This window comes from Rhincodon typus, chromosome 31, assembly GCF_021869965.1.
Source record: "Rhincodon typus isolate 14 chromosome 31, sRhiTyp1.1, whole genome shotgun sequence".
NCBI classification, from domain to species: domain Eukaryota; kingdom Metazoa; phylum Chordata; class Chondrichthyes; order Orectolobiformes; family Rhincodontidae; genus Rhincodon; species Rhincodon typus.
Genome location: NC_063362.1, coordinates 5,152,833 through 5,164,885, shown reverse-complemented (window position 1 = coordinate 5,164,885; position 12,053 = coordinate 5,152,833). Strand labels below are relative to the sequence as shown.

Here is a 12,053-nt window from a genome sequence, read left to right as displayed (position 1 = left end):
TTCCAAATGGTCATCCCTTCACTCTTAGGCTGTGCCCTCAGGTCCTGGTGGTCTCCTACTAGTGGAAACATCTTTCACCAAGTCCACTCTATCCAGGCCTCTCAGTATTCTGTAAGTTTCAACAAGATCCCCCTCTCATCCTTCTATACTCCAAATGCTACTCATAAGATGAGCCCTTCATCCTCGTAACCATTCTTGTGAACCTCCTCTGGACGCCTCCCAGCACCAGTACATCCTTCCTTAGATATGGGGCTCAAAACTGCTCACAATATTCCAAATGCAGTCAGACCAGAGCCTTATACAGCCTCAGCAGTACATTTCTGCTCTTGTATTCTAGCCCTCTCGAAATGAATGCTGACATTACATTTCTTCCTATACACTGTCAAATCCAGGTATAAAAATGTGTTATTGCAGCAGAAGGGCCGAATGGCCTGGTTGCTAGGTCACCGGTCCCTTTAACTGTCACGTGACGCACACGCGCTCGTCGTCGGGGGAGGACGTGGGCGGGAGCACGACCAAGAGATGTGACGTAACCTTCCCCGGTTTGGTGGGGTCCGAGGTGTGTGACGCAAACGCACCGCAGTGATGGGGCGGGGAATAGGACAAAACGTCACGGCGCGGAAGGGGGCGGGGAGCGCGTGGCGGTGACGTGAAAGTGTGCCGGCTCGGGGCGGGACTGGGGTGACGCCATCGTCGCCGGAGGGTGTGGCCGGGGCGGGGCTGCGGGCTGCGGGGCGGGAGCGAGCAGCAGGCGGGTGGCCGCCATTTTAGTGATCGGCAGCCGGGCGGCGGTGGCGGCGGCAGCATGAACTCCGTCAGGTGTAAACTCTGTGCTTCGATAACCTGCCTCCTCCTCCTCAGCCTTTCCATCGTCGTGTCCGGCGGCAAAGGTGAGGAGAACGCTTGCCTCCTTCGTTCCCTCTGTCCCGTTGATCCTCGGCAGCTCTTTAAAATGCTGTTTTGTTCTTGTTTCTCCTCTGCATCATTTTGCTTGGTGTTGGGCTCCGGCCATGTTCTAGTGGATGAGGAGGAAAAACATAATTTATTTTTTTTTTAAAAATGCGGGTGCATGGTTTTCGCAGTGGAAGTGAATGATAAATTATTGCAATTTTAGGCTGAGGAGACCCTGTACTCTCTTTCCCCCCCCCCCCACCCCCCCAACTCCCCAAGCCCCTCTCCAATTCTCCTTTGGGATGTGAGGAAGGGGCATTCACCCGGAGATTTATTTTTAATTAAAATCTCTCAGTCTGTGTGCAAGAATCCGCCCTTCTTGCAGAAAATACTTGACTCGGTTTATTTATTCTCTTCCTACCCCACTCCAACGCTTGGTTGTTTGCCTGACGATTGGAGATGCGCTGGGGTGGGGAGACGGCAATTGCCTTCCTTCAGGTTGTGTTTTCATTTATGTGGTGTTTGCAAGATGTTTGGAAACCTTGGATATCTGCAGTGCATTTAGGTAGGCGACCTGATTTTCTGCTGTTCCATAGGGTTGCCCCTGTTTCCCATCGGAGGTTTGGTCAGCTAAGGTTAGCTAAAGGCCAGACTTTATTTTTATATAGATCTACATGCAGTTACTTTAAACTGCAGTGTATTCATCTGAAATATTCATGGTAATTAAAGGATTTTCTGTCTCCCGATGGATTTCCAGTCTAACGTTGAATAAACGCTCCACTTTTATTTCCTGGCCCTCTTACCTCCAGAAAGATCTTTCAATCCAGGACTAAGGACTTAAGTAAATTTTCAGTTTTTCCTCATCTTTTTGAACCGTATTATCTTAGTGTGACGTTTTTTGCGAGGTTTAAATTTGAAGCTGTACCATTGACCTTTGGAAAGTTTTATTTTGGTCATTGAGAAATTGATCAATTAAAAATGGTTGTTATGTTATGCTCATTAAGTTTTCTGAGGTTGATAAATGACAATGTCATCCAGACTTTAATAAAATCTTAATGGTTCACATTAAATATTGATTATCCTTTTAAAGCTCATAAGTCGACGCATTGCAGGTTCTCTGATCTGTACCAGTTGTTTGTTTTATAGAATGATTCAGATATCACTCTTTTAATGTTGAAGTATGATTCTGAAGAGAAAATTCAGTGTTATTTTGTGGTAATGGTACATTTAACAGATTAAAGATTTTGTTTTTACTGAGAAAGTAATACAATTGAAATGTACAATACTTATGAATTGTAGCTAATTTGGAACTAAGTGCTACATGAAGCAGAGTCTGGTATTAAAGTCAAACTTACAGCCTGTTTTTCTTTCTCAAATATTCTTAGTAAAATCAGTGTTTTCCATTGATATTTATATAGAATTTTGCTTCTCTCACATTTTTGTGTTCCAAATATTTTTATATCCTTTTGGAATGAGATCAACCACTTTGAAATTGCTGAAATTAACATTGCCAGGAAAGCTGAAGTCTTTAACAACAAGCTTTTAATTTTTTTTAGATCTTTTTGGATCTTAAATCTATTCTTCAATACTGGTTAGTTTGGTGATTTGTTTTTTAGTTTTTGCCTCATCGTTTGCTATCACGGAGCAAATTCTGAAAAAAATTGGACAAGATTGAAAAGTTCTTGATAACTTGTGCTCTTTACAAAAAAAAAATTGATTCTTGACTGTCAACAAATTTGTCAATAACTTTATCTATTTAAAGTTAAATCAGATTTTGTGAATGTTAGTATAGTCCTGTTCAGTAAGTTGTGGAAAAAATCGGACTCTGGAAAGGTGTTGAATGAATTCTATTGTGTTTTGGACAACATTGAGTGACATTGATAGTTGTATTTTACTAACGTACCTTTTATTAGATGAAGAAAAATCAGTTTAAAAGTGTACAATTTTCTCCAACTTTCACTAATGTAACGGATTACTCTATTACTTACGTATAGTTTTTTGTTTGCGCTGGTGAGTCTTTTTAAAGGCTCTTTTTAGGCTCAAGCCCTTTGGGGTGATGTTTGGATTTTGCCAATTTTTTAAGACTGCATACAAGATAATGTATGCATCATAGCGTTTTGCTGAGAGCAGCTCGCCTGTTTTGTACCACGTTACAAGATTTGTTTTGATCAGATTGAGATAATTTGTGTGTTGGGATGAAGATGAATCTAGTAATTTACTTTGCGCGCACACATCCTGTTTTGCAATTCCCATGATTAGATTTTTATCTTTTCCATCATAGCTGTAGATATTCACTTATCTCCAATGAATGCTTCCATTCTTTTGAAGTGGTTTCTTTTTCCACAGGTAACTGTTAGGGGGGAAAGAAACACTTGGAGTGAAAAAAATCTGCATGATGTTAATAAATCTAGTGCAACATTTAGATATTTTAAGATCTCAAAAAGGCTGTAATGTTGTGCAATTCTCAGGGGTTTGTCTTTTTCATTTTGATCTTTTCCTAAACGGAAGAAAGTAGTATTTACCAGAGATGCTGTGGGAAAGTTGGAATAAGCTTTCTGATACAGGACTCGGAAAAGAGAAATGTTAATGTTTTCACAGTGGATTATATATTTGCTTTCAAGGATGAGTAACAAATTTAACAATTACTTGCAATTATAAAACTTAATAAATTTTCATGAAGCCCTTCAGAGAATTCAAAGTTTTTGACCCAGAATTAGATAACCAGATAAACCGCAACTGCAGATGCTGGAAATCTGAAATGAAAGCAGAAATTGGAGAATCTCAGCCGTTCTGGCAACACCTGAGGAGAAAGCAGAGATAATACTTCAGTCCAGTGCTTTTTCTTTAGAACTCCTTAATAAGGAGATATTATTGGATTTGATTAAAAGGTTGGTGATTTCAGGTGATGAGCTGAGGCAGGGGCAGAGTTGGGCACTGTTAAATAAGTGGAGATAAACTGTCATAATGTCTCAGTTATGTAGTTGAAGGCTAATCTTTTGACTCGGGTATGACTCTCAAGTTTTCAAACTGTCTGGTTCAGCCAGCAGAATGAATAGCTCAGGAATGTAGTTTATGATGGGAAGCAAAGGCACTGACTTTGATTATCTTCATAATGAATTAGAAACTATCTCTGCTGACCTTTTACATGGACTGTCAAGCAAGCAGTTTGACAATTCAGAGACCGAGGTATTGAAAGAAATGTCAGCGAAATGGCCGTGCATCATCAGTGTATATGAGTAAAGTTACTCAGTGGTTTCTGGTGAGATCGTTGAGGAACAGCATGTAAATGAGAAATGAGGGACGAAGCCTGGATTCTGTAGTTGCACCGAAGATAAGTTTGCAGGAGCAAGTACTGCAGGTGATTCTCTAGCTGCAACAGACGGATGAGCGCAAATTCAAAAGAATTGCTGTATGTAAAGATGTTATCTATTTTTGTAACTGCTCTAAAGCCTGGTTATATTTGGCAAGTCAAATTTCTTACTGATCTGGGTTTGTACTTAAGCATCTGATTTTCAACTTTGATGATTCTGTGATTTGAGTGATTTTTTTTTTTCGTATTTGCCGTCCTTCCATGCATGCAGATCCCCAACTTTAAAGTTGTTGGAAATGTCAAAAAAATGAAGTTAATTTTATTTCTGAATTGTCTTGTTGTAAACCTTTTACGCAATGCATCAACAACATTTAACTTTGTGTCAAGTGACATTGAGAAATGGATGACCTTCTGATAATGTATACAATGTTTTCTAACCAAAGCAGCAAAATGTTAGCCCCTTGGAAGGATACAGGTTTAATTTGATCTTGGTTAGATTGATTTACTATTGTCACACTGACTGAGATATTGTGAAAAGTACTGTTTTGCGTGCTATCCACTCTACTATCTCTTACATAAGTACTTCAGAATAATAGAACAGAGTGCAGAATGTAGTGTTACAGATAAGGTGCAGAGAAAGATCAACTCTAATATGAGAAGACTGTTCATAAGTCTGATAAGTGGGAAAGCTGTTCTTAAATCTGTTGGTACATGTTTTCAGACTTTTGTATCTTCGACCTGATGGAAGAGAGTAGAACCTGGGTGAGAGGGGTCTTTATTTGAGGCAGCAGGAAGTGTGACAGAGTCGGTGGAAGAAAGGTTGGTTTGCACGATGGGCTGGGCTGGGCTGTATTTGTAGCTCTCTAATTTCTTACCATCTTGGGCAGAGCAGTTGCCATACCAAGCTGTGGTGCATCCAGATAGGTTGCTTTCTATTAAAATTGTTTGAGTCATTGTGGACATGTCAGATTTCCTTAGCCTTCTGAGGAAGTACAGACATTGGTGTGTTTCCTTGACTGTAGCATCAATTGGATGAACCAGGATAGATGAGTGATATTTACTCGCGGGAACTTGAAGCACTTGACCGCCTCCACCTTAGACCATTGATACAGATAGGTGTGTCCTCCGCTCTGCTTCTTGAAGTCAATGATTGGCTCCTTCATTTTTGTACTCAGAAATGAGTGATTTGATGTCTTCTACTTTTCATTGTCACAAACTTATGAAGAGACGTCTTTGTGCGTGTCACCATCTGACATGAAAAACAATCAAGTTAAACATTATGCGATATTGCTGGACTACTAATTCAGAGACCCAGGTAATGTTCTGGGAACCTGGGTTTCAATCCTGCCATGGCAGATGGTGGAATTTGAATTCAATAAAAATCTGAGATTGACCACAAATTCATTGTCAGAAAAACCCATTTGGTTGACTAATCCCCTTTAGGGATGCAAACTGCTATCCATACCTGGCCTGGTCTACATGACTCCAGACCCACAGATTGAGGTTGACTCTTAACTGCCCTTTGGGCAATTAGGGATGGGCAATAAATGCTGGGCTGGTCAGTGATGCCCTCATCCCATGAATGAATTTTTTAAAAATTCAAATTGTATGCACTTTATGCCAAATGTTTCCACTATAAATTCCTTTGTCTGCATTTGCAATGTTTGTAGTGCAATCTTGTAACTGCACACTCTTTCTAGTGAAGTGCCACTACTAATTGAAGGGAATGATTACAATGTAGGGTGTTTGCAAGGCAGTTCCTGTTATAGAGTCATAGATTAATACAGCATGGTAACAGGCCCTTTTGTCCAAGCTGACCATGGTGCCCACTCATCTAGTTCCAATTACCTGCATTTGGTCCATATCCCTCTTAAATCCTTCCCATCCATGTACCTATTCAAATGTTTTTAAAATGTTGCTATTGTACCTTTCTCTGGCAGCCCATTCCATCTATGCTGAGGGGCAACTTCTCTGCGTGAAGAAGTTGCCCCTCAGGTCCTCCTTAAATCTATCCTGTCTCACCTTGAACCTATGCCCTCTAGTTTTCAATTCCACATTCCTGGGAAAAAGACTATATGCATTCATCCTGTCTATGCCCCTTACGATTTTATACACCTCAAGAAGGTCACCCCTCATTCTCCTATGTTTCAAGGAATAAAGTCCTATCCTGGCCAACCTCTCCCTATAACTCAGCACCATAAAGTGCTCTAAGGCTGCAAACACCTCCTATGGTAATAGTCAAAATCATCTCCACTTGTTACCCTATTTCTTTAGTATCCTTGATTCTCTCCTCAGTAAACACTATATGGAAAAATCTCCTGTGGTTCCACACATAGATGGCCATGCTTACCTTTAAGGGGCCCTATTCTCTCCCTTGCCACCCTCTTACTCTTACTCTTAATACAGCTTAGGATTATCTTTAACCTCCTCTGCCAGATCCATCTCATACCCTAATTTTGCTCTTCTGATTTCCCTCTTAAGTGTGCTCCTGCATCTAGGGATTCACTTGAGCCCGATAGCTTAAACCCAATATATGTTGCCTTTTTCCTGACCAGAGCCTCAATATCATAAGAACATAAGAACTAGGAGCAGGAGTAGGCCGTCTAGCCCTTCGAGCCTGCTCCGCCATTCAATAAGATCATGGCTGATCTTTTCGTGGACTCAGATCCACTTACCCGTGTTCTCACTGTAACCCTTAATTCCTTAATTATTCAAAAATAATCTACCTTTTCTTTAAAAACATTTACTGAAGTAGCGTCAACTACTTCACTGGGCAAGGAATTCCATAGATTAACAACCCTCTGGGTGAAGAAATTCCTTCTCAATTCAGTCCTAAATCTGCTCCCTCTAATCTTGAGGCTATGCCCTCTTGTCCTAGCTAAACCTGCCAGCTTTTCCCATCACCCTAACAGGGACATGCTGTCCCTGGACTCTTGATCGCACTTTTAAAGGCCTCCCATTTGCCAATTGTTCCTTTTCCTTCAAACAGACTCATCCAATCAACCTCTGCTGGATCCTGCCTGATGGCCCCAAAATTGGCCATGCTCCAGTTCAGCACCTTAACCTGTGTGGACCTGGCCTATCTTTTTCCATAATTGTTAAAACTAAGAGAGTTATGGTCACTGGGCCCAAAATGCTCTGTGACTGACACTTCAGTCACTTGTCTGACCTCGTTTCCTAAAAAGAGGTCCAGTGTTGCATCCTCCCAAGTAGGGCTCTCTACATATTGATTTAGGAAACTTTCTTGGACACATTTAACAAATTCAACCCCATCAGGCCTTTTACATTCTGGGTGGCCCAGTCAACGTAGGGGGAAATTTAAAATCTTCAGCCAATACTACTGTTATTCCTACAGGTATCAGCAGTCTCTCTACACATCTGCTCCTGTAGTACCTGCTGGCTATTTGGGGGTCTATAATTCAGTCTCAACAGAGTGACCATCCCCTTCTTGTTTCTAAGCTGTAACCATATGGCCTCATTTGATGACCCCTTAAGAATATCCTCTCTAAGCACTGTTGTCATGTCCTCTCTTATCAAAAGGGCAACACCCCTCCTCGCTTACTTGTACTTCTGTCACTCCTGTATCTTGGAACATTGAGCTGCCAGTCCTGCTCTTCTCTCAACCATGTTTCTGTTATGGCTACAATATCCCAGTCCCCAGAGTCAGTCCATGCTCTTAGCTCATCTCCTCATGTGTTGAAATAAATGTGCTGAAAACCAGAATTCTTCTCCCTCCCTGTGCTGTGCCCCTGGCTATCCTGAATAGTAATCTTGCTCTTGATGGCTTATGCATTTTCTCCTGAATTCTCAATGGCTGCTCTCTTTATTGAGTACCCCCCCGCCAAACTAGTTTAAACTTTCCCATGTAACATTAGCAAATCTCCCCGCAAGGATATTGAATCCCCGCCAGTTCAAGTGCAACCTGTCCGTCTTGTGCAGGTCACCTCTAGCCCAGAAGAGATCCCAGTGATCCAAGAACTGAAAACCCTGCCCCCTACACCAACTCCTCAGCCACACATTCATCTGGCCTATCTTTCAATTTCTGTTTCTGAAGTAAGTAAACTTGTACTTGAGGCAAGTCCAATAAAGCCTTTGGCCTCCAACTCCATTCATCTCAACATTTCATTGGTTCTGATCCCCAATATGCACCACTCTGATTTAGCAAGATCAGTAGAAATTGGAGTTGGGACGTGTTATCTTTTGTGATCGGAGTTTGAATCTAGTCCAGACTATTGTAAGTGAATGAACTTGAATAGTTCCATGGGTCCCTAACATTAAATGTAACACTGAGGGCTTTAGATTGTGATTGTCACTGTCACTGTATAGCATGACCTTTACCTGACCTGGTGTTTGTCGGTTTCTGGCATTTTAATGCAAATATTTTAAGTTCTATTGCTGATCTTTTTTGTTTCCTGAAACACTGATCTAAACTTGGAATTCATTCTCTAACCACAAGTGACATGGTATGTTGGTGCAACCAATTTGAAGCTCTAACTTGTAATTGGTGCTCATTACACAGCAGCCACAAGGCGTTTTTAATCAATTCACTTACAACACATATCTTCACTTCAGTGATCACCAGATAGGGCTTATCTTTTAAGATGAGGAGAACGGTGTCTTCAAGCCAGGGTTAATTATTAGAAGATCAGATAGTGCACACTTATCCAAGTAACCATATTGCATTGAGTTTAAGGTCCAGGCATACCTGAAATCAATGTACAAGTCCTTTTCATTAAATTTTAGTATTTTGTCCATCTTTGTAAGTAATACAAAGTATGATCTTTATTCTTAAAGCTGAGTTGGTTCTTTTGTGTACATGTTTAGAAGGTTAAATGGGTTTTTTTATCTAATAACCCATGTTTTTTTAATCAGATTACAATATTAGCTAGATTTAAATATTGCATTCTTAATTGAAGACAGTTAAATATACTAATCTACACAAAATGAAGTACATTGCTAATATTCAACAGTTCTGAAAGAGAATAAAAACATGAAAATTTGAGGGTTAGCCATTTAATCACAGTATCAGAGTATGATGAGTCCTATATTCTTTAGCTGTGCTTCTTAAAGCAGATTTATATTTTTCAATCCAGCTGTGGTTACTTGTTTCAAGTTCTATGAAAATTACTATCAATGTTTAAACCATTCTATACAATTTGGGGAAATTCATGGATAAAACAAATGTTTGCAAGAAATTTGGTGTCGCATTCGCTCTTCAAAACTCAGTTGAAAGAATGTTATGGAATCGTGAACTATTTAGACAAATTTGGAATGTTTTGACAACTCTTATACCTTTTTCTGTTTGGAGTACAGTTTTAATGGTATAAAATAAAATTAATTTGAATCAGTTTTTCACTTGTCTGTCTACCTGTAGTGCATATTTATAAAGCAAATTCTTGATGAATAACCATTATTTTCTCAGTAATTGTTATTTTAGAATCCTGGAATTGAATATTTTATTTGTGTACTAATGCACCTTCACAATTCTGGAAGATTATTAGCTGTTAATTCTGGTCCGTTTGAGATGAATTCACTTGTTGAAGAAAAATGTGAATTTGGCAGGAAGTCTTGTGCTTGCTAGAAATTTTTTCTAACAAATGTATATTCTTTTCAGTTGAGTAAAGTAGTGCAATAACCTGCAAGTGAATCAGAGATAGTAGGAACTGCTGGAGAATCTGAGACAACAAGGTGCAGGGCTGGATGAACACAACAGGCCAAGCAGCATCATAGGAGCAGAGAGGCTGACGTTTCGGGCCCTTGGGAGCCCTGCAGCCCAATGGTATCCATGTGGATTTCACAAGTTTCAAAATCTCCCCTCCCCCTACCGCATCCCAAAACCAGTCCAGCTCGTCCCTGCCTCCCTAACCTGTTCTTCCTCCCACCTATCCCCTCCTCCCACCTCAAGCCGCACCTCCATCTCCTACCGACCAACCTCATCCCGTCCCCTTGACCTGTCCGTCCTCCCTGGACTGACCTATCCCCTTCCTAACTCCCTATCTACACTCACCTTTACTGGCTCCATCCCCGCCTCTTCGACCCGTTTGTTTCCTCTCCTCCATCCCTCTTCTATCTGCCTCCCACTCTCTCCCTATTTATTTCGGAACCCCCTTCCCCTCCCCCTTTTCTGATGAAGGGTCTAGGCCCGAAACGTCAGCCTCTCTGCTCCTATGATGCTGCTTGGCCTGCTGTGTTCATCCAGCCCTGCACCTTGTTGTCTCAATAACCTGCAAGTGTCCTGATTTTGAGTCATGTATTTCTGCAGTTTGAGAACAACTTTCTTTGAATATTCTTGATGTATGCTGATCCAGATGAGTCTGTGAAAAGGAGATCTCTGGTTCTAGAATAGCTGAACTTTTTAAAAAAAAAACTCTTGCTCATCTAAAAGTGCTGTTTTTTTTCTCTCTGGTTAGCCTCTTTCTTCTAACCCAAGTAGTTATTTGCATGTTACTCTAAACAATGAGCAGACTGTTCTATTGTTACCGAGTCTGCTCCTGTTTTCGCTAGCGGCCTGCATGTTCATTTTTAGTGAGGATCAGTGAGTAAAAGTCTTAAACAGGAAATCTAATTGATATTTAAATGCTTTCTCCCTCTGAGCTGGGTGCTGAGACCAGTTTTTCACCAACTTATGCCCTGACACAATCCAACTAACTCAAGTGTTTGACAGACCTGAGATCTGCTGGATTCAGTGGGTTGGTGCTTTTTTGGCAAATTAGTTAACTTTGTTATTTAAGTTGATTTGAACATAATTATCTTTGGCTTATCATTATGACAGTATCAATTGACATCAAGTTCCATATGTCTTTCCTTTTAATTTGACATCTATCATTCCTTACTGTTGCTCGAACTCGGCCCGAAGTGTGCTGATCCTTTAACCCAGTGATCGATGGATTGGAACCATCCTCTGCTATTCACCAACACCTTCCACCCCAACCTTAAGTTCACCTGGACCATCTCTGATACCTCTCTCTCCTTCCTGGACCCCTCTGTTTCCATCTCTGGCAACCACCTGGAAACTGATATCCATTTCAAGCCCACCGACTCCCGCAGTTACCTAGAATACACCTCCTCCCGCCCACCTTCCTGCAAAAATGCCATCCCCTATTCCCAATTCCTTCACCTCCGCCGCATCTGCCCCCAGGATGAGGCATTCCAGTCCCGAACATCTCAGATGTCCTTGTTTTTCAAGGCCCCCCCCCCCCCCAGTTGAGAACGCCCTCAAACGTGTTTCCCGCAACTTGTCCCTCACACTCCCTCCCTGCAGTAACAATCAAAACAGAATCCCCCTTGTCTTCACGTACCACCCCACCAACCTCCGGATCCAACGCATCATCTTCTGACACTTCCACCATCGGCAATCCGACCCCACCACCAAAGACATTTTTCCCTCCCCACCCTTATCTGCTTTCCAGAGGGACCACTCTCTCCATGACTCCCTTGTCCGCTCCACACTCCCCTCCAGCACCACCACACCCGGCACTTTTCCCTGCACCCGCAGGAAGTGCTACACCTGCCCCTGCAGCCCACCCCCAAGAAGGCCCCAAGAAGACTTTCCACATCAAGCAGATGTTCACCTGCACATTTGCTAATGTGGTACACTGTATCCGCTGTTCCCGTTGTGGCCTCCTCTACATCGGGGAAACCAAGCGGAGGCTTGGGGCCCGCTTTGCGGAACACCTATGCTCGGTTCGCACTAATCAACTGCACCTCCCAGTCGCGAACCATTTCAACTCCCCCTCCCATTCCTCAGACGACATGTCCATCCTGGGCCTCCTGCAGTGCCACAACGATGCCACCCGAAGGTTGCAGGAACAGCACCTCATATTTCGCTTGGGAACCCTGCAGCCCAGTGGTA

The 12,053-nt window shown here is 41.9% G+C and overlaps 1 protein-coding gene across 4 annotated transcripts in view; it reads left to right on the top strand.

Annotated features, from left to right (window-relative positions):
- Window positions 1–744: 744 nt before the first annotated feature.
- Window positions 745–12,053, top strand: part of clstn1 (calsyntenin 1) — a 72,462-nt gene continuing 61,153 nt past the window's right edge. For all 4 annotated transcript variants that reach the window (XM_048615305.1, XM_048615303.1, XM_048615304.1 and 1 more), the window contains exon 1: window positions 745–890. In XM_048615305.1, coding sequence (XP_048471262.1) covers window positions 806–890 — 85 coding nt within the window. In that variant the 5' untranslated portion in view covers window positions 745–805. The remainder of the gene's footprint in view (window positions 891–12,053) is intronic.